Below are 23,209 nucleotides of genomic sequence, written 5' to 3'. Positions count from 1 at the left end.
TTCTTAGTGTTCAAGAATCTATAGATACTCCTTACGTAGGTCAGCTTCCAATCTAAAAGTGGCAGTATTAGGAGTCTAGGACACACCTCTAGTTAGGACTTTCAAACTTTGTGGGAGTTAAGGAACGATGGAAGAAAATAAAAAAGAAATAAAAAAAGAAAAATAAGTAAATAAAAATGCAATAGAAGAGTCTCATTCCAAACTAAAAAATTCAAACGGGATGGAGCACCTCTCAATCTAGCCTCCACCCTACTTTTCCTACAAAAATATTTCCAAAAGTTGTTACATTAAATTTACAGGACCTCATCACCTACCTTACCAAGGTTTGCAACCACTCCTTGCCCATGTGTTGTCCAAGCTTCCTTAACCACTATGTCATACTCCTCAAGTCTCATCCAAAGAAGCAAGAAAAACGAAAAGGATAATTTTTTTTGTAACAACATTGCTACACAAAAGCATATCGGGATAGTGGTCTGAATGAAGTCATAAAGTCACAACATAAGACATTCTGAAAGTGGTCACACCAAGTGCAATCTACCAACAGCCTGTCCAGCCTTTCAGCCAATAACTTACTTTCAATTGTTTAAAGCTATAGTACGAGTTGTGTTTTCAAATGACATATTTTTAGTAAATACTTTTACTTTTATTTCCTTAATGAGTATTGCTTGATATTTTCCTCTCAAAATAAATACTACAAAGTCCAATGTTTAATTTTCCAAGTAATATCGAGTTTTTCAAATTCAAGTTTTGTAAATAAAAAAAAGAATTGAAAACTTAACCCCCAATTCCCCTTAAAAACATAGATTAGTCTGAATGTGATTTTTGAATCCAGTGGTCTCCAACCTAAAAATACATGCTAAGAAATAAAAATTAATAAATAAACTGAAAACCAACTTAATTCTGTAATTACTAATGCCAAAGAGGATGGCCATTGCCCATTACTTGATGTGTGCTCCACACCCAAGGCCTAGAACTAACAGGCACTTGAATGCAAGGTTACCCATATCCAGTGGAATGACAAGATGTCTAAAATGATCATACTTTTTTTTTCTTATTCTATTTTTTACATAGGAAGTGTAAGCACCTGGATATTGAGGGGGATAAGGTAGCTTGGCAAAGAATCAAAACTCCAGCATCAATGTCATACCCAAGTCTTAAAACTTGGGCTGATGCAACTGCCAATTGAGCAGGGAGCTCGTTGGAGTAAAATGGTTAATTTAATGTTGCATGTATTGCTATCATAGTTATAAATAACCAAGGAAAAAGACAGCTCCTTGCATTGGAAGACCCTAGAAAGGGGGCAAGCTTGGGGGAAATCGTACAATCATCCATTCTCTCTCATATGTAGCCAAATGAGTCCATCCAATTTCCTCAAGCAAAGAGAGCCTTAGTTCAAAGAATTTCTTCTTGACACCCTCAGCATCATCTTGAATAATGTCAGTCAGTACCTGAATCCGAGGGAGCAAAGGCTCACATAAGATTAGTAGAATTTATCGGATTCTCCTAACCAATACCCAAAGGACATTAGTTATGGAGCATTAAATAATCCTTTTAAATGCTTCTAATTACTTAAAGAAGAGTTAAAATGTAATTTAATTCCTATATAATAAATACTTTATTTGCCAATAAGATTTCTGTTTTTTATTTTCTTGACCAATATTAAAGAAAAGACACTTTCCCAGAAGTCTATGATCATCAAAATAAAAAGACACTCTAGGTAAAGTCAGAGAAAAATAGATATTACTGGTACGCATTAAGCAACAATTATAGCCACTAGTTTTTCCGTTCATGATTATGTTCAACCATGTACAGGTTTTACGCTACTGTAAATCTTTTTACCTGGATATTGCTATCCAAGGAAGCTAGTGTAATTATAGTTTGAAAAACAAGTAAAACAGTGCACGAGAGTAACTTTTACAGAGTCATACTGTATCAGGTAGTTCAAGGATTTTGTGAAATTCAGAAGAAAAGTGAAGCATTTGAAAAGTGGTTTGTAATGTACTTAAATAGTAAGTATTTCTAATGTACATTTCAAAATTTAGAAGCACTTGTAGCACATGGCTTCTGTGTTCCATTATTTTAATTTCTTATTTCTGATATTCAAATGGGAATTAACAGTAACTAGATTTTTTTCATTGATTTAGAACTTGAAGCCTATTGTGGTTTTTTTGTAAAAAAAAAATAATTTTTGAAAGAGATGTGTAGTCAAGAGGAGCTTATTAAACTTTTATTCATTCGCTCTATATATAGAGTTAAATTGCAGCACAATTTAAGTAGTAACATTATCCTAATCTTATACTGATAACATCCTAAATGTAAATAGTGTCTATAGAATCCTATACGACGGGGAGGAAAGGAACTAAATTTTTAGATTAGAAATTAATAAGAGGGTCATCATGGCAGTAACTAATAAGATTTTAGCAAAAGGAAAATACCTTCAATGCTGTCCCAAGCCTTTGATTACGCCTCTCATTTGTCACCAAGAGGATTCCATATTTTGTGCACTTGACATCAACCCATTTCTTCAGTTCATTGAAGTTCTCTTCGAACAAGTCTGGATGAACGCCACCATCATCCTTGGATTGCTCATCAGTTTTCTCCACATCTTGTTTTGCACCGTCTGATGTAGCCAAAGCCAAGGACTTATCCACGTCCTTTAACAATAAAAAAGTTAAGAAAGCCAACTTTACTGGATTAATTATATAATAATTAAATGCCACTACTATTATAATGGAAATCTTTGACTTATTCTAACAAAGTGACACTATAACAACCAAACTTACTCTTCCAAATTCTACTAAACACAAGCAAGCAAAATCATGAAAATTGCAGCTTTACATGTTCTAACATAAGTCTAAACTCAAACGAAGAGTAGCATTTATTATGCCACATATCTATGGTTTGAGCTCAAGAGGAAAAATATTGCTCCCTGTGTACAAGGAGATTTCCTAATTTTGGAGTAACTAACAAGTACAAAAGATCAAACATTGATTTAATCAGAATTGATAATGGATCAGGCTCAACTCAATCCTAAAAGTTAACTCAGAGTACTTTGACAATATACCTTAGCAATATGGGATCTTATGATATCACACAATGGCCATGTTAGAGTTGACTCCATATTGACTAGGTATGATCAAATGCTATGTAAGAGTTGGGAATGGACTAGGCCTAACTGAACCTCAAAAGCTAGCTCAAATGGGTGGAATTGCCTAAGTCATTATAAGGATTAATTTGTCTATTTACCTAGCCAATGAGGGATCTGTATCTTAACAGATTTAAACAGCAACTAGGTTAAACAAGTTTTTAAGGTAACCTAACATGGAAAATAGGCTGCACACATTTTTTAATGGACAAAACATAGATTGAGTTCCTTATATCTTTGTCATCAAGTTCTCCAATCAAATAATGACATACGGATGTTCTTTCTAAGATTAAACAACTTGCATTAAAATAGGTGCTGCAGATTTTTAATAGAACATTCATGTGTCATTATTTGATTGCAGAAGTAGATGGTAAGGATATAAAGATTTATGTTTTGGCCTTTTCAATATCGTCTACATGGTATTTCCTGCTGTTTTGCATGTATGGATTATAACTGATTAACTGTTGATGATGTACAATTATTGCTTTAAAGAAAATAAGAGCTCTAACCTTTAAAGACTCTATTTCTGCCAGTGCAAGCCCCTTTTGGTAAAGTGCCTCTGCCAACTGATCACGTGTTGATTCCATCTTTTTCTTGATTTTCTACAATGGGATTAAAATATCATTGATTGCCAACAAAGTGCAAATCTATCATTTAAGCAATAATTATGTAGTTCCAAATTCATTTTGTATAGTGGAATAAACTTCCATAAAAATTTAGCTGACAACAATTGATTTAACATTTGATACACTATCAGGAATCGGGGTACAAATATGTTTGTTTACACTATCATGTCATTATTTTCAGACAAACTATTACACAACCAGCTTCTATAATAATAAAAATTTAAGTAATAAAATCACATTTAATCATGTAAGATTCCAAAATGTTCTAAACAAATAACACTTACATGCCATTTCACTGACAGGGATAACTAAAAAAGCATAGGATAGGGAGCATGACTACGCACCTCTGCTTCCTCATCTTCTGGATCATTTTTTAGTGCAAAATATTTTACTAACTCTTCTCTATCAATACTTTCAATAACCTCATTTGCTGCATTAATTACCTGCAAAGTGTATTCATAATTGCCACAGAGTCAAGCTTTCTATTTCATTCACACAATACTAAATTGAACAATGTTTTTGTGAACACTAAATTTCATCAATACAACCATTGTATTGATATTTGATGATTCTCAGTTTTCACTAGACCAGTCACCAGACTGGTAAGTTTCAGAGAATTTAAAAACTAGTTGGGTTTTTTATTTTTCATGCACAATAATCATGACAATATCACAATTCAATGGTTCATTTTATTTTAACATATAAAGGTATAACATTCTTTCAGAAGATAAATGTCAACAGTTGGATTAGATATACTAATGACCATCAATTGGAAAATTTTAAATTCTAAAAAAAATGATATTTGACGGTGTAGATATGCAGGACTAAGAATCCTAATCCGTTGAGAGAAATGTAAGTGTTATGACAGAAACATCAGTAGATGATTTTTATAGGACAAAATATCCGTGAAATCCAAACGTGAACCAAAAGTTAACATCTTGTTGATCATGCTCCCAAAGTTTAATATTCATTACATATTAGTTAACACTACTCTAATATAACAAGCGATGATGCATAAAATATAAGAAATTGCAAGACTTTTAACTCCAACAATAAGTACCTCCTCATCATGATTGAATTTGTCTTTGATGCAACTCCTAGAAACTAAACCTTCCAAAATCTTTGCAAGCAATGGAGTGTACTTTGGATATTCTGACTGCAAGGAAACATATATTTTGCAATCATTTAATTTTAACATGTAGTAATATAGAATTTAAAGAGTAAAGAAACAAATAATTGTCGTCAACCACCAAAATTCAAATTCAAATAAAATTACATACTGACTTTGAGCGAGGCAGATAACTCCTTCCATTCCAGGCACTCTTCATCCCTTTCTTGTTTTAGACTCCCAAGCACTTTTATTTTTGCATCTCGTACCTGACGGACATGTCAAGGCCAACTTAAAAGTACCATTAGGACAGAAGATATACAATCTGAAATCTCTAATATCTGCTTTTAGGCAAATCAGAACTGTAAAAGAATGATTTCTGGATTTGGAGAAATAAAAAAATAAAAAAGATTATGACCCTCCCCCAACACAAGATATTCTTACAATAACTTGTTACATATATTTTTAAACTGTTACGGACATAAACAATCTTCTACTCATAGATGTCAAAGTCAAGGTTTATGATGTAAATAGGAGTATTTTAGGGGATCCAAAAAAGATTATAATGTATTTTTTTCCTTATTTTCGTATTTTCCTTATTTAGGGACAGTTGCTTCCCTATAATAGGGAGACTAGAGAATACAATTAGTGTGACACATAATAAAATCAGTCCTCCCTTTCAACTGTTTATCTATCTCTCTTTGATTAAATTATTGATAAAATATTTTAAAAAAATTAGTTTTATTAGGGAGAAATGAAGGAAAATACTCACATAAGATGTCTAACAAAGCATTTAAGAAAACAAGAAATCACACAAAAGAAAAAGAGAACTCCAATTTATAAGTCTACTTAAACTTATTTCATTCAATAACTCATGTTATACATAAAATTTTAACAATTTAACCGTTAAATTAAAAGTTTTTAATGCATAGATTAAATCTACAATTTTAAAACAAATTGTATACTATTTGATACTTATTCTATTAATTTAAATCGACAGATAATCATAAAAATATTTTATACGTTGATTTAAATTAATGAAACAAATTATCAAGCGACTTTCATTTTTTTTTAAATTTTGCAGACTTGACCTATGCATTAGAATTTTTAATTCAATGGTTAAATCGTTGAAATTTGATGTAGAACATGAGTTATTGAGTGGAACAAGTCTAGATAAACTTATTCCTTGAGTAAGTGAGTCCCTCCTCATAATTTTATATTCAAGATAATAATGGAAGATTCAACCAAGATGAGTTTTCAATAATAGAATCAACAAATACAAAATATTCTAGAATGTAGAGTTAAATACATGAAGATTAAAAAACTACAATTTAAAATTTAAATATAATTATATTTTTTATATCATTTTAGTATAAGGTAAATGATACAATTACATTTTATTATAAAGTCTATACAAAATTTCGACTCAAAGAATAATCCATTTTAAAAATGTTTAAAAAAATTAAGAATTTGAATTAGATAACAATACACACACTTAAGCTTTGGTTTTTTTTTTTTTAACATAAAAACGCACATAAGCAATAATACATGCAAAAGAGCACATTTCGGTGATACCAAAAGAAAAATTCACAAGTGAAATACATGATAGGATAAAAAAAAAACAAGATCTTCCGCTAAATATGACTAGACTTGCATACCTCTTGTTCTAGGCGTTCAGAAACTGTCTTCTTGGTAGATAAGGAAGAATTCTTCCCCTTGTCCTCATCAATCTTTCAACAGAAGGTAATAGAACAATATGATTAGACTTTAATTTATAGCATATACTTTATAACAGTTGATACTTCAGCACAGCTTGGTGCTTGTCAAAACAACACATATTAGTGTATAGTATACAATGATAGAGCACACACAAAGACCTTAAGGAGAGTAACAGCATAAGGTAGAGAATAACCTTGTTTGGGGGAAGAATATAAGAAAGCCGATATGACACAGGATGCTTTTCTGGATTTTTATGATCCCCTTGACCAGCAAATGATAATCTACCATATGATATTGATCCCACCAATACAGATCCTTGTAGAGAGTTCTGTCGAAATAATACTACAGCCGTTATTACATTTTAACAATATCCCAATGGAGTTACCCAAAAGGTTAAGCAAGGAGAACAACATACTTTAGGAAGTTTGTCTTTTGGTGGAGGACCAAGATAAAATCCTTCTTTTATACTATCAATAAGCAAACATCAGTACCAGAGCACAAGATGACATTTAAACCTTACAACTATAACCTGATTACATACCCTGGAACTAAAGTTGAGGACTTAAAGGAACCATTTCCCATCAGTGGATCATCTGGTTGAGAGAAAAAGCATAACCGAATGATCTCCTAAAAATAGAGATAAACATAAATGGTAATTAAATAAATATATAAAAGGAATGGAATTTAATGATGTATTTAAATTTTATATCCTCTACAAGAATACCAAGTGTAAGTTAATTGTGAGATCCCAATTTCAAGACCTCTAAGGAAAAAAAAAAAGATACTTCAAATTTAGGAAGAAATAATCAAATTAGAAGCTTCCTTCTAATTCTCCCTATTTTATTTAATGTAACAATACTTATGCATGTTTGGATTAGCTTATTATGAAAAAATAATCCGTTTTGTTTTTTGTCAACTTCCTGGGGGGAGCTATTGGAAAAAAGTTTTTTATTCCCCAGAATTTAGCTATCATTATGGCATCAAAACCTTTAGCATCCAATGCCAATATCATACAAAATGATTGAATAAAATTTTCAATTGATGAAATCCATTGAAAAAACTTACAATCACATAATGACAAATGAGACTTTAGTTAAAGCAAAAGATACAAGGGATGCATAAAGTCTTTCAAAATATGACATACTACCTTTTCTTCTAAATTTCGCTCAATGAATAACACCAGCTGCTTCATCCTTTCCAAAAGCTGCAAGTTGTCATGCCTGGAACAATAAACTATCATGAGTATACGACCATGTTTGATGCATCTTTAAGTATCAAACTTTTAAAACCTAGTAATATTACATTTGTAATAAATACTACAGCTATCTTAAGAAGGATTTAACAACTAAACCAAGCATTCAAGTCCTTGAAAGTTAAAACAGCAATACTAGAATTTTCAAAGTTTATTTCGAATATCTAAAAGCAGAATAACAATCAACAACTAAACAGAAAGCACCTCAAAGAACAAGCAAGCATATGTGCTCATCCACGAAAATATATGCTAAGAAAGAGTTGTACCTCAAATATAGCTGTAGATTGTACTCTCCCTTGGGAAGTTTTGTAGTGTTTGGATAGGCATCTCCAGTTGAATATACTTGCTATAATCAAAGTTTACAATTTAGAAATATGAAGAAAAAAAAATTACTACTGCTGGAACATATTTGACATGTTATAAATGACTTGGGATACTCAACATATGTTACTTGTGTATCGAATTTCCATGTAATCTTGTTTCCATTTTTATTTCCTGTAATTATGATAGCAAGCTTATTATTTTCCTGTAAATACTAGCTTAGGACTAGAATATATATGTAATTTCCTGGTACACTGTTGATCAAAAAATAATATGTAGTTTCTTAGTCCTCTTTATAGAGCTCCCCATCTTGGGGGCTCTACTTCCATAATCTACTATATGGTAGTGAATGTGGGCTTTATAGGGACATAAGGGAAAGTGGGAATAGCAAAAATGAGTGTTAAGATGGCTGTGTGACCATACAAGAAAGGAAAGGACACAAAATGATTATATATGAGAAAAGATTGGTGTAGCACTGATTGAAGAAAAGATGACAAAAAATCAGTCAAGGTGATACGTAAAGGAAGGTCAAAAGAGGCACCAGTCAGAAGAGTCCGCAGATTGCATTTTAATCCTTTGGAAGGGGGAAGATAGAAACTGTTGTAAATATTATAGATATTTAAGAGGTAAAAAATATCTCTAAATATCTTTTAGATATTTGTTTTCCTATTTCATTATTATCGTTATTTCCCTTTTTAAAGCATAGTCATTTACCCTATAAAAAGGGAGATGAGTGAATGAACAAGAATTTTTTTTCTAATATACAATTTTTCAGTCCTCTTTTCAAGTCTTACTATTCACATGCCTCAGGAAAAAGAATCAAAAACGATAAACTATTCCCAAATCCCAATCCCCTCAAACTTTCATCTTTAGAAACAAAATGGAAATTAAATATCAGAATACCTTATTTGAATCGGAAATGATATAAAATTGAGACTCAAATTTAGTATCATATATCCGGTCATTTAGAAATGGTATTTGAGGTTTTATTTCAGCTCCATCTTCCAATTTGATCTTGTATCTGAAATCAGAATACTGAGAACATGCCATCTAAAAGTTGCAAAGATAGATTACGCAGATAATGGAATTTATAACTACTCACGTTAACATCAATGCTAGTATCTGCTTTCCAGAGGGGAGTTTGTCACGGTCACTTGAGAGTGCACTAATCTTGGCATCTATTGGTCGATATGGAATCCTTATCTGCATGTTTAACATAAATTAGGAGAACAAGTTAATCGCACATCACAAGCATAAAGGAATAGCACAAAAAGAAGTTAAATTTTACAAGAAAACCTTATTTAGAATTGCTACAGGTGCAAGTTTCTCAGATGCTAGTAATGCTTCAACATCAATTTTGACCGGTGCTTCACTCCCATCAAGTAAAATTTCCTCTTGCTTGACTTTTATACCATGAAACACAACCTGAAATTTAATATAAATTAGCAAGATTGTATCTTCAATGAAAATTAAATGGAACTTCCCCACTTACTCAATTCTTTAATCAGAAATTATAAGAAAAATTACAATCACAAAAAAAAATTTAGACATTTTCTCCTCAAAGGGTTCAATAATATGCAAAGCCTAGTTACAAATAGTGCTGAGCCTTGAAGGAGTGTTTATTCTTTAATAAAATATGACTGCATAGTGTATACAGTTGAAGATCCCACAACGGCTAGAGATAAGACCAAAATAGTGTTTATAATAGTAGAACAATCATCACCTTACAAACATAAACACATGCACTTCCACATTCAAACACCAATACACAAAAAATTTCTTCAAATATGAATTTAGAAAGTTCATGTGTATGTATGCTTTATAAGGGCATGTTATATTTTTCCCACTAATTAATGGAAATCAACTTGAACTGAAAAGGCCGAACAAAATGGGGAACATATGCAAACTCCAAGCATCAATGGATTCAAAATGATGGAAAATTATGCTGTTTGAGAATTAATTGAAGTAATGGGTCATCAATACTTTTTATAGAACCATTCATATCAAAGAATTCACTATAGTGGCTACACAGTCGTTTGCAGTAGCCATTTATTTTAGACAAGTTTTGGCTTCTAAGTCCCCTTTGGGCAGTGAGAGGGAGTCATTTAATATTAATTTTGGCATTTATTATTAGTCTTTGGCCCTGATATTTTCTTTAATTATTAATCGTGATAGGAACACAACTGACCATCTTGTATTTTAATTAAATGATGCCAATCAAACCCCTGACAGTTTGATGCCATCTGCTACTAAGAGAGATTCCTTTAACCTAATTTATGTGGATTACAAATAGTAGGTTACTAACAGATTTTAGTGGAATGCTTATTTCTTTAAGGGCAAACCCTTGTCTCTAGACTCGCTTTGGTACATGGTTGTTTTGTTACATCTCTTCAGTTGCTCAGCACACTGATACTTCAAGAATCTCCTTGTTATATGCAAATGGATTAGAGATTTCTCTTGCAATAACTTTTTTGGAAGCTTTATCTTTCATCTTCTCGTTTATGATGGAAATTTTACTTTCTTTGCACTTCATTCCTCCTAGTAATTTTTATTTATCCAATAACCAAAAAAGGCTGATGTCCCCTCCACATTTAGTGCCAAACAGTGCAACAAGCTCTTGGCAGCTATTATCATATAAATTAGACAGAATAGTAAAGGAATTCAGATATATCCTCAAGATCACCTACTGATGAATGAGAAACAATCATTATGCATCTCGGCCAATTTAAAAAAGAAATAGGAGAATTAGTTTTATTGAAAGAGAGCAAAAATTACCCAAATATCTGTAATGGGAAAATAAGTTCATTGCACAAACATGAATCCTGTTACCTCAAGCTCCACACTGGTTGTCTCATGACTACCAATGCCACTTGACCAAAACTGGGCTATGACTAGTTCCAATGTCTGACCACCTACTACCCCAAAGGTGAAGCTTTTGGCAGTAGGGGAAGAAAAGGTTATCACATTCCTCCGTGTAAAAGGTCTTTGCAATGGACATATCTAGACATAGTGAGCATGTCAAGAGAGGCCCATACTTAATCTACAAAAGTTTCAAGCTGCAGATTGTACCTGAACAGTGTGCACAAAAAATCTTCGAGCTGTATCAAAACTTGAAGCATTCATGGTTGCTTCAACCCAAGATGCACCATGTGGCACTTCTATATATTTCCTTTCTACATGGCCTAGTGAAGCAGAAAATTAAGACATCAAGTATTGGTTTTAGGACTGAAGAATATAAACTAGACCAAAATTGCAAAAGCCTTGTGATAAATGATTTAAACGGGCTTAGATTTCTGGAAACATTAAGAGAAATCCCCATGCAAATAGCTTAAACAGCATTGTTGAATTGCATTGTATGTAGATCCCAAATTCCAACCTAAGAATCTCACAGAAGAAAGTAGCATAGAGAATAACTTGATTGACTAAAGCACACCTGGCTGGAATAACATCTTTGAAAATGAAACTTGAGGGTGTCTGTTAGTTACAGCCATGGGCTTGGTTATAGTAATTGGAATTCTGAAAAGAGGACCACGCCATGGCGCTTTGCAGTCAATACCATAAACCTCATAATAATGCAGACCATCATTTAAATTGGTAGGATCCACAAATATGCTGAAAGTAAAAGATAACTTGTAAGTCATTAATAAAACAAAAGCAGAAACTATTAAAGAAACAAAACAAAACAAGATAATTATCTATTATTTATTATGTTATAAAAAAAAATTCTGAAAGAAAAACAAAAAAATAAATAAGAAGCTCATTTCCACCCCCATTTCATGTCAATTGGGGGGGAAAAAATTTTATGAATCCCACAAAAAGTTCCCTCCACATTTCTCCTCTGTGAGAAATAATGAAAATTTGGTAATTTTATCGTATCTTCCTCCTAAACCCTAAACCCTAAACCCTAAACCCTAAAAATAATGGGACTAAACTATAAATACATGATTCGAGCATCATGTACAGTTGTACGGTAATGTGTAAGAATGCCTAGTTTCTAACTCTTGTTAGTTAGCCATAGATCACCAAGGTGTATGTTTGTTATTGGGCCTTGTAATCAGGGAAGCTACAAATAACTGAACCCTTTCCTTTGTAACTAACTTTTTCAGAAATACAAAATTCAGTTGCTCATTCTCTCTCAGATATCTATCATAAATAAATATATTTTTGTTCCTATATCAGAAATGATCAATAAATATAACATTATGACCCTATTGAAAAACTATACATGATAAAGCCTGAGGATTTATTAAAACCCCGTAGTTATCTAAATTTGAGGGTATCACAACATACACTGAGAATTGAAGGATAGTGATAAAGGACGGGTGACTAACTTAAAGGTGCAGCCATTATGAGTGAGCAGTAGATACTCAGGGGCTTTCACAACTGACTTATCTGAAGAGTGTAACTCGATGCACTCCTCAAAAACAGCCAGTTCTTCAAGCTTGTTGGCATCTTCATGAAATTTTGGATCAACTTGCACAATCCACTGTCAACAAGTACAACAAATTAAAAACAAATTACCAGTTCAAGAGCACAAAGGAATTATACTATAAATTAGTGTACTGTTAATTGATAACAAAGATTCAAATATACATACAAAAACAACAAAAGTCTTATCCCACTAGGTGAAGAGATTTTAGTTGATAAACTATAAGCAAGAAATCTTGAGTCATCAATTTTGTAATATTCCTCAACAAATTTTCTAACAAAGACTACTTTTTCCTCTATAAAGCAAGGTAAATCAATGTTGTTTGTCAAATCAACAAAATCTTATCATTCTGTCCAAGCATGAAAATTAGATATTGTATTATATTATTCTTGGAAAGCCAACTTAATTTTGGTCCCCCCTTGCCTGCCTTAATGGTGGCTTCTTTGGGATGTCTTAATTGCAGATTGGAAGGGGTGTGTTTAGTCCTACATTGACTACAAGTGTGGCTTAAATAGAGATTATAAAGCTTGGGCATCCCTACCTTACTTACAAGTCATTTTTGTGGGGTTGAGTAAGACCCTGTTGTAAATGTCATAGATATTTAGAATATCTTTAGATATTGGTTTCCCTATTTCCTTATTATTTTGATTCCCTATTTCTTTATTATTGTTATTTCCTTATTTAAGCATAGTCATTTTCTTTATAAATAGGGATATTAGAGAATGTACAAAATACACAATATATAGTGTTTTTTTCAACTAACCCTAAGCCAAATTTTAAGATTGGTTTCAGAGTCTATCCTAGATTCATTATTGAGCCCACCTATTATATTATTCACACATCAAACTCAATAATATTGGGCTTGAGAAGGTTACATTGGAAAAAACTCAATTCCCTCATTGATTAGAGATAGTGCCTGAATAGTGTATATAAATGGGGGCACAACCCTCATTCTATGAGCTTTAAGAGTTGAGTTAAACCCAAATCCAAATTCAGAGGGATGTAACTATCAGTCATCAGTTATTCGTTTTCCCACAATCCTATCTTTAATCCATTTTACAAAAGGTTCAAAATATGCTCCAGTCATTAATGCACACCAAATGTAAGAAAGTCTCACCTCAGTAGGTTGTCGGCAAGCATGAGCCTCCCTCAAGTAGATGCCCCGTGACGAAGGATCTGCCATCAACAATCATATTAAAGGGGTATAATATTGACATTTAAAATACATGCTGTTACTTTAGCATAAGATTTTACAAGTCTATGACATATATGAACAATCTTCCTCCGAATTACATGGTAAACAATTTAACTTTTTCAGTCTAATAATTGTTAAGCACTAACTCTGTAACTTGTCAGTTTTAACACATTACTAAAACATGATTAATATAGCACTTGTGCAAAGGTAAAAGACATCTTGTCCTAAACACATAACAGAATGTCAGCAATCTCTTTTCCTAGTTCCTCTGTCTTTTTTTCAGAAAAAGGGAAGGCAATATGTCCAGGAGAATGTAAACTCACCTGTTTTTCCAGATTTCTTGATGTTTATTTGATACCGAACACTTGGAATATTTTGAGACTGCTGTATATATTCATAACACCTGTCATCAAGAATTTGATTTAATTCAATGAAAAACCTTCATATAAACATCCTTTACTTTAAACTTCCATAAGAAAATGCAAAGATTTGTAAAAATTTCGAACTTGTCAACTTGCATAAGCCCTTGCCCAGTGGATAATTTATCCTCAGGTGAATCACCTATGGGAATACACGTATTCTCAAGGGCCTTCCTCACATTATATGGACTCACAGGAATTCCCTCAGCCTGCAAGTAGAACATACATATCAGAAAGTTATGGATGTGTGCAAAGTAAAACCAACTAAATCATACAGTCTAAATAAGAACCACATGCAAGAACCTTCATTGCACTTAAGAGCAATGCAATTCCACCACAGGCTGATGGAGATGCCATTGATGTCCCGTTCATGAGCATACGCCGTTGAAGAGTCCATGTAGGAACAGGAGCAACAGCACAACCAGGAGCACTTACACTGACACCTAGATCTCCATCAGCTGTTGGTCCACGGCTAGACCTGTAAATCATTTCCATAAATCATGCAAGGATAATGATGCAAACACAGAAGAACCAAGTTAAAGCTAAAAGGATATAGGAAGTCATCCAATTAGAAATTCGTACGGAACAAAATATACCAAGTGTATTCAAGACCCTCAGAAGGAGGTTCAACAACACAATGAGCACCAGCTGCCATAGCAGGAGAAACATAAGCTCCAACACCTATAATATTTGAAGATGTACCACCAGGAGCACCAACAGTGCTCAATGCTGGCCCACTATTACCAGCACTGCTCACAAATATCAGACGATGCTTGCCTACTGCCTAGATATAAATCATCCACAGCATCCATAGCTTAGAGAACAGTAAATAACAAATAAAAGATATAACTGGCCAAGTTAAATTGGAAGTCTTAGAAGATACTTCATTCACGAGGTCAACGAACCGTCCATAGTCTGGCAGTGATGTAGGCTCGCCATAACTCATGTTGATGAGATCACATTTATGCTGCAAAAGATACAAGACAAGGCCATCACTACAACGTGTTATTCATGTCAAACATCAGAAAACTCTAAATCAAAATTAGTTATGTCAAACACAAGTTAAAGACAAATTCTATATCAATTGTTAAAATCTGCAGGAATGTCATGCAATGAAGAATAAAATATTTGAACCACCTCCACAGCAGCTATCAGTGCCCGAGTCAACCCAGTTCCAGTTTCCATTGAACCTAAGCGAGAGTCCCCAATTTTACAAGATATTAATTGTGCTCCAGGTGCAACTCCATTCAACAAAGGTTCCTACCAACAATACTGTATATTATAATGTAATAATGCTTTTCATAGAATTGCACTATATGGATAAAACTATATTTGTACCTCTGGGTGGAATGCAGTAGCTATACCAGCAACATGGGTGCCATGAGGGGAGCTATCTGTTACCATACTTAAGACATTTCCATCATTATAGACATTCACAACATATGTACAAGCATCTAATTTGCTGAAGATACCATACTTCTTCTCAGTCCTGAAAAATATGCTGTAATAGTTATTATTCAAATCATTATAAAATTTAATGCCCATCAGGCTGACTAGAAATAAAATGTTAATTGTTCCAATAACTAAACCACATTAATTTGTACAGTGCCAATTGACTACTTAATTCAGAAACATCTATCAACAACTACAAAAAAGAAGGGGGAAACCACTGCACTTTTCCTTCTTAATTGTCAGGTAACTAATTTTCTTTAATTTTTCCCAGTATTATTTGTGATGTAGAGATGGGAAATGTTGAGGTGCTTTATAACAGAACCTATTGAAGAGAATATGATAAACAGAGAGCTGCTGTTTCTAGAATGTCAACAAAAACAGTTCCAAATTGAAGAGGGATGACAGCAACCTACTCCTAACAAACACTATCCTATTGGTTAAAATTTGTTCAAAACTACAAAATCATGAAAGAGATTCAATAAATAAGATGTGGGACTCACAATTTTATGACTTCCAATATATTAAGAAAAATTCAAGTCCTACATCGACTAGAGATAAGGTAAACAAAGAGTTTATAAGTGGGGGGAACCTTCATCTTACTAGTTAATTTTGTAGGATTGAGTTAGGCATAAACTTGTTATTCTAAGATGGTAGCAAAGCTATCATAGATCCATCCTAAAAAGGTCATCCACCATTGATACATACACCAAGTCCAATATTATTGAATATGGAAGAGTATACTGAAAAAAAATCCAAGCCCCACATCGATTAGAGATATGGCAAACAAAAAGTTTATAAGTGAGAGACAACCCTCACCTTACAAGTCAGTCATGTAGGGTTGAGTTAAACCCAAACTTACTATACTAAGACAATAAATTTCAACTAATAAAAGAAAGTGCATTCAAAAGAGTGTGCAAATGAGAGTGTTCCTAGCACCCCAAAAAGTTTTCAAATGTTTCAGAAGAAAAAAATAACAAGAACTCCATGCATCGCAAGCAAGTCACTAAACATTAATTGAGCTTGAGAAGATAATTTAGTCCAATAAAAACTATAACTCAATGAACAACCATTTAGCATTTTCCTTTTGAAACATTTTGTACATCATTATGCAGCATACACACCCTTTACAATCCTGCTAAGCATTTCTTGAAGTGCAAGTAATGCAAGAAAACAAAATTCATGAATAATTGAATAGGACAACACACTTTTTTTCAATGGAAAGAAAAAGAGTAGAAAGTGAGAGGGGAAAAAAGGCATATCATGACAAACTAAGGGAACTTTGATTAATTTGTAATGTGTAAGTGCATATGAAATGGGGACACGAGCATTAAATTCATTTTCATAAATGAGTATCTACCAACTTCATGATAGTTTATGTACTGCATGAAAGCAATCAACTGAGATTAAAATTTTAGGAGAAAATAACATCAGCAACCAAATGGTACCTATAATTAGTTAAGGGTACAAAGTTAGCAAGCTTCCCAAAATCCGGATCATCCTCAAGACTCTGTGTGTCAAGAGCAACCCTCCAAACCTCTCCATCATACCAGACAACAGCATCTATGGCAGGCCCTTTATCATCATAACTCTAAAACATAAAACAGCATTGCCTTTTTAGTAACAAAACTCAATTCACGAAATACTGAGTGAGATCAAGAGGTAAGTAAACAAGAACAACAGGAGTATAGAAATCTTTATAGAAAGGGTGTTCATGAGAATCATGACCTGTCCTATGCCACCAGCCTAGCCCGGCCCGAAGGGACTTATGACAGGTTTGAGTAATACTTATGGTCCCAACCTGGTATAATATTATATATTCTTTTAAAAGTATGTGTTTTTAAAACAACTATGTATTAATAATACAACTCTTTGACTTAATAAATAATGTTTTGACTAACATATCATAATGTTAATATTGATATCATTTATAATAAAATATATATCATAAAATATACCTTAATAGTAGGTATATACTTTTTTAGTTTTACAATTTAACTATACATAATAAAATTAATACATTGTGCCAATATGTCAGGTTGACCCAGTCCCAAATATTGTCAAGTCTTGATCAGATCAAGTTTATAAAATTAACTCAAGCAAAATTTCTTGTTGAGTAGGGGCATAGGTAAACCCATTTCACGAACACCCCTACTTTTTAGTGAGAGATAGATGAAACACAGCCATGATGACAATTTCCATCCTTGCTTTATTTGAAGCAGTACCCCTACCCTTTCTTTTTTACTATAGCTGAATAAAAAAACCAAACATTGTGTTAGGGTAAAGAATAAAGAGAATTAGAGTCATTATTAGTTAGAAGGATATCATGGGCCAAGCCCATCATATCTATAAATAGGAGGTTACTTGGTAGATGGGAGGCATTCAAATCTTTTCATTTGTAGATTGAGGTTTAGCTCTTCGTGAAAGGTGTAATCCTTCGTAAAGGGGAAACCCTTGGAGGAGTTACTTCTATTTTGTGTTCTTTTCCAATCAAGAAATAAAATATTTTTTTTCTTTCTGTTTAAAATTTTTGGTTCCTAACACATTGCCATCCCAATTAAGTGAGAAATGCCATTGCTACAATCACTGCCAAACCTAATACATGACAATATGACATCAATCACATCATAGACTCTAACGTCACTATGACACTATTCCTCGGATATTCTTCAATCACCAGTTCTGAGAGGTAGACTAACAATTATATGAAAAAGTGACGAAGTAAGCATAGCAAGAGCACAAGATAATCTCCTAAGCAACCCTAAAATCACCAAAACAAAGAAACGAAAAAGAGAATATTAGTTCGGTCAGATTTAGCATGCATGTTCATAAAATGCCAAGGTCAAATGCAATTATGTCCATACTACAATTAAGCTTACAATTATGCTGTAAGTTAGCTTCTAATTAGTTAGCTCCCTTTATTACTTTATTGAGTTGGTCGTAATCACCCTACCAAAAGATCAGTGTGCACTGCATGATAGAAAATTTCATCTAAACTTCTTTGCAACTCCTCAATTCCTCTCCATACCCATTATAGATGCTCCCGTGAAAAAAGTCATAGACAAACACCCAAAGTGAAGGAAAGAAAACTGGATCACATCAAAAGTTAAGGGTACAGTAATACATCATTCACCACCAAAATGTTATCATCTTACCCACAGTATGATTTTTAAACATCCAAAATATGTTCAGCAATGCAGAAATTCTGAATGTCATATAACAAAATGGATATTGGAATAAGGTACATGTTTCATGTTTCAAGAAGTGGAAAAGGAAGCAATGCACAGAACAACAAAAGTTCATAACAAGTTAAGCATCCACCTCATATTGCTTCCTCAGAAGATCAAGTCTATTCTGGAGATCTTCACGAACCTTTTTCAGTTTAGCATCCTCCACCTTGATGTGTTCCTAGAAAAGAAAATGCATCAAATTTTGAGTTACATGGAATAGAAAATATAATGGAATGCAAACAAGCATACTATATCTAGGGAATCTGTTAAATTAGAAGAAATATAATCTGATGACTTAAAAAATCAAAAAAAACATATTTCATCTTTGTACATGAGTAGCCAAATAGAAATAATCATGCTTCTTACTATGCTAATATAAATTCATAGCCTCCATTTAACCTTTTATTTTTCACTTTTATTCTCTTCAACTGTTAAGGGTATGAAGCAATTTTTCTGTTTATCTGCAGAGAGAAGAAACTAGAAAATTTGTAACATGATGAAACATAACAGAAAATGTATAGCTATCACCAAAACGAAGGAAACTTCCCTTTCACTTTCCAAGAACAGTATTCAAGTTAAGCACGCAAATAAAAAGGAGAAACAAGAAACAAAATACTAAGAAAACAAGAAATCCATATTAAAAAAACAGCACAACACATGCAGCAGCTTGCTTCTACAATATTTAATGCCTGGTACCGACTAAATAAAACATTCAACTTTTATTAGTAGATCATACATGTGAATTGAAGTAATGGCAATACATAAGAAGAATCAAGTAAATTTTACGGTTAACCTTATCAAAATCAGTAAGCTGTTTTACTGCCTTTGCAATTTCCTCCTGGTTTTTCTCATCCCACTTTCTCTTTCTTTCTTTCTGCCAGTGAAAAATTTAGGAGGAGAAATGAGACCTATTAGCCATAGGTATTCAGTCCAAAGAGCAACTATAATGTTTAAAAGAAGTTTAATGCTACCTTCAAACGAGAAGTCAAATTTTTTGTAAAGAGCTCATAAACCAATTTATAACCCACATGCCAATCACCAGAGGGATTTTTCCATGAAGTATTGATAACCAAAGATGCCCCTGTACAAATTTTTCATAAATGTTTAAGCACAGACAAGAGCTTAATGTGAATCAAATTCTTTGACTAGGAAGAAGGAAGAAAGAAAAGTAACAGAAAACAAGAATGAATAATGATTATAGATATGAGCATACTAAGTGCACACTTAAAAATAAAAATAAAAAAATAGAGAGAGGGAGGTTGGAAGGAAAAAGGAGGAAATGCTTCATTCTTAACAATATGGTAAATAACGTGAACAATAAATAAGGATTATAGGCACACATTACTGACAGCAGAACAGTTGAAGTAGGCTTAAGCTCATAGCTTCTCACTTCATTATCAAGTATTCACAGCAGATATATTTATAGTATTGATTTGATTTCGATCAAATACTTTAATTTTATTTTACTCATTCTTTTCACATTAAAAATGAGGAGTGTGAAAAGTCCACAATTGTCAATTCACTAATCCAATCAAGAATTTAAGACTGATAATAAGCAGCTTGCAGTCATCACAGGCAATGCATGTAAAGATCTGAAGTTTTGTTGTTCCAATATCTATGAAGTTACTTTTAAGTTGCAAATAGTTCAACATATTGAAGTTTTTCTTTTTACCACAATTTATTCCATAGCACTAACCTGAAGCCCCCAAAATACAACCATCAGCATCAGCCTTCACCACCTTTGAGGTATCAATATCCCCACTCCCAGTGCTGGCAGGAAAGAAAAAAGTGCCATTATTTATGGTAAATCATTAATACATAGCAAGTAAAATTCCAACATCAATTAGCTTCTACTTACCAATCAAGAATGTCAAGAATTTTAGGTTTCCCATCTGAGGTAACCTGTAATCCAGCAGCAGCTGGGTCCACCCCAGAATCTGAAAGCATGCAGCTCTTGTGATTAAACTAATTTATCATATGAACCAGTACAGCAGTACCAATTAGCAGTGGAACTTTTTGAAAGAAACAAATTAGATCAGCACTATGCCAGTGACAGAACTACGTGGTGAAAATTCCATCCATGAAAAAAATATAGTCAATAAAAAGGAAGGTCAGTTTTATGGAAGACTCTAATGAACAGCAATCTTACAAGAAATTTCAAAAAGGAAACTGATCTCTTTTATTTTTTGTGAGTGTTTTTGCTTATAATTAAAGTTTTTCGTGATCCTTTCCAAAAAAAAAATATATATCACACTTATACAATGACATCCAATAATTAAAAGTTCACGTTGTCAAACATTTTCGCTTATATCAATATACCTTCAACACAACCATCTTTTGGGAACACAGCATCAATCATATCACAAAACCTAACCCATCCAAACCTAATGAAAGATCACCACTTGGATTCAGACTCCAACCAAGTCCCCAAATTTGATCACTAAACATGCAAGATGCAACGAAAACAGGCATAGTTTAATAATCAAACCAACAACACATTCCAAGTTGCCAACGCCCAACAAGTATATTCACATCCATGAAGCTAAAGACACTAACTTTTCCAGTCTCCTTTAACCTGAAAATAATGGACAACACTCACATTTCCTTATCTCCCTACAAAACCATTAATTCAAACACAACCACCAAAATTTCTTCATCTATTTGCCCCGTCCAGCCAGAACTCAAATTGAAACATCTTAGGACATGGGTTTGAGCCTAACTGAATCCAACAAAAGCAATTCTTAAGTGAGAATTACTCTCCACTTATTTATTCTTTGTTAGCCTTATCTCTAGTGAATGTGTAACTTGAGTTTTTCTCAATAGAACACCAACACCAACCCATGTTGAATATCTAGTAAAAAAGAGGAGCTTTATGAAATGGGTACCGAAGATAGCGATGACAACACCGCGTCCATCGTAGTGTGGGTGAGAATGGAGGAAACGGTCGGCGCCAATCTCCGTCTTGGGCATGAGAGAAGCCAGGAACGTTGACTCGTTCAGCTTGGGGTTGCGGAAAGTGACACCGTTGTTGTTGGTGGTGTTGTCGATTTCATCGTAGTTGTCGCCACAGCGAGAAGTGCAATGCATTGCCTTGGGAACAATCCAATTGGTTCTTCTGAAGGAGGAAGTGGGAGTGTGTTTGCTTCTCTTGTTGTTGAGCTTTGTCTTTGTTGTGGGGTGAAGAGAGCGAGAGGGTAGCGTGGAGAGTCTGAGTAAGAGCGTGTGGTGGTTATGCATAACGTGGTGAATGGTGTTTTGGTAATTTCGAGAGAAAAGGTGGTGGTGGGTGAATGGTGTTCGTGTTCGTATTGAGTTGAGGAGTTCAAGGACTCATCATAGATACGATAGGTAGATGTGATTTGAGTGGTGCCATATAATGTTTGGGTAAACAATAATCTTTTTTTGTCTTTGAATTCGGAACATGTTTGTTTGATTACTTAATGAAATTAAGAAATCATAAAATAAATTTTCAAAAACATAAATATAAATTAACTTTATATATTAAATACAAAATTTTATTTTACATATAGTATTTTTAGAAACTTTTTTTTTAATGAATGAATTTTTATAAATTTTCTTAACTTCTTATTTAATCTAATTTTTATTTATCATAATTATTTATAAATTAAATATTCATATTTTAAATAAATTATAAATAAATAAAAATAATTTTTTTTACTATAATATAAATTATTTATCATAAATCTTAAATATAATTTATATGTTTAAAAATATCTATTTATATATAATGTATTATAGAATTTAATTATATATATATAATAAACATACATGTATAATGCGCAAGTTAAATTATTAGTTATATTGATCTAAAATTCAATTAAATGTGTAATTAAATTGTTAATATTAATATATATTTATAGATGAAAATAACATTAAGTGGTTAAATTTAAAAAATTTAATATTTTAAATATTTATTTGATAATTATTTAGTTTCAGAAATTAATAAAATTTTACTTTCTAAATTCAGTTTCCAAAATGGATTTTTCCCGGATATTGTTTTCCTTGAGAAATTGCAGTCTTGTGCCTAGTGTAAGAATGTAAGAAATAACTCCCCTTGTAGCCGTACTTTGTTTTGCTGAACTGAGATTTTGTATATTTGTTAGAAGAAGCTTATTCAGTAGTGATGAAGAAGCAGAACATTCCAAACCTCACGTACCAGTGCTACTACACTCTAGTACCCTCCATTCCACAACTCCTTACCACAGTATAACTTCGTTACAGAGTATTATTACAACAAGAAACACAAGATTTACATCAGAGATGAACGTACCAAGACGAAATATTAATTTTAATAA

At 32.8% G+C, this 23,209-nt stretch overlaps 1 protein-coding gene and 1 long non-coding RNA gene across 9 annotated transcripts; both read right to left on the bottom strand.

The window, feature by feature from the left end:
• Positions 1-1,141: 1,141 nt before the first annotated feature.
• Positions 1,142-22,245, bottom strand: LOC109819233 (tripeptidyl-peptidase 2). 8 transcript variants are annotated; one of them, XM_020384879.3, is made up of 34 exons: positions 21,779-22,239; positions 20,752-20,830; positions 20,590-20,663; positions 19,865-19,974; positions 19,687-19,767; positions 18,985-19,071; positions 17,112-17,254; positions 15,553-15,703; positions 15,352-15,474; positions 15,098-15,181; positions 14,811-14,998; positions 14,518-14,692; positions 14,302-14,423; positions 14,119-14,198; positions 13,718-13,776; positions 12,503-12,657; positions 11,605-11,783; positions 11,241-11,353; positions 11,001-11,171; positions 9,468-9,596; positions 9,274-9,374; positions 9,075-9,192; positions 8,117-8,196; positions 7,746-7,818; positions 7,140-7,225; positions 7,014-7,065; positions 6,792-6,926; positions 6,538-6,609; positions 5,056-5,148; positions 4,832-4,927; positions 4,116-4,214; positions 3,655-3,747; positions 2,436-2,654; positions 1,142-1,448 (listed from the first exon to the last, which is right to left on the bottom strand). In XM_020384879.3, exons 1-34 carry the CDS (start codon positions 22,128-22,130, stop codon positions 1,290-1,292), a joined length of 4,131 nt encoding a protein of 1,376 aa, XP_020240468.1. In that variant the 5' UTR covers positions 22,131-22,239; the 3' UTR covers positions 1,142-1,289. The 8 variants fall into 8 exon arrangements, 6 of the variants coding, with proteins under 6 accessions (XP_020240468.1, XP_020240475.1, XP_020240483.1 ...); XM_020384886.3 differs by lacking the exon at positions 11,001-11,171; XM_020384894.3 differs by lacking the exons at positions 1,142-1,448; positions 2,436-2,654; positions 3,655-3,747 and having other exon boundaries at positions 5,052-5,148; positions 21,779-22,243.
• Positions 18,191-18,977, bottom strand: LOC145949610 (uncharacterized). The gene is made up of 2 exons (XR_014427985.1): positions 18,543-18,977; positions 18,191-18,424 (listed from the first exon to the last, which is right to left on the bottom strand). It is a non-coding gene; the product is annotated as an uncharacterized LOC145949610 (long non-coding RNA).
• Positions 22,246-23,209: the final 964 nt, after the last annotated feature.

The sequence above is a fragment of the Cajanus cajan genome, chromosome 7 (genome assembly GCF_000230855.2).
Source record: "Cajanus cajan strain Asha chromosome 7, NIPB_CcT2T_4, whole genome shotgun sequence".
In the NCBI taxonomy this organism is placed as follows: Eukaryota; Viridiplantae; Streptophyta; class Magnoliopsida; order Fabales; family Fabaceae; genus Cajanus; species Cajanus cajan.
The sequence above is the reverse complement of the archived record's forward strand: the minus strand, read 5'-3'. Positions and strand labels throughout refer to the sequence as shown.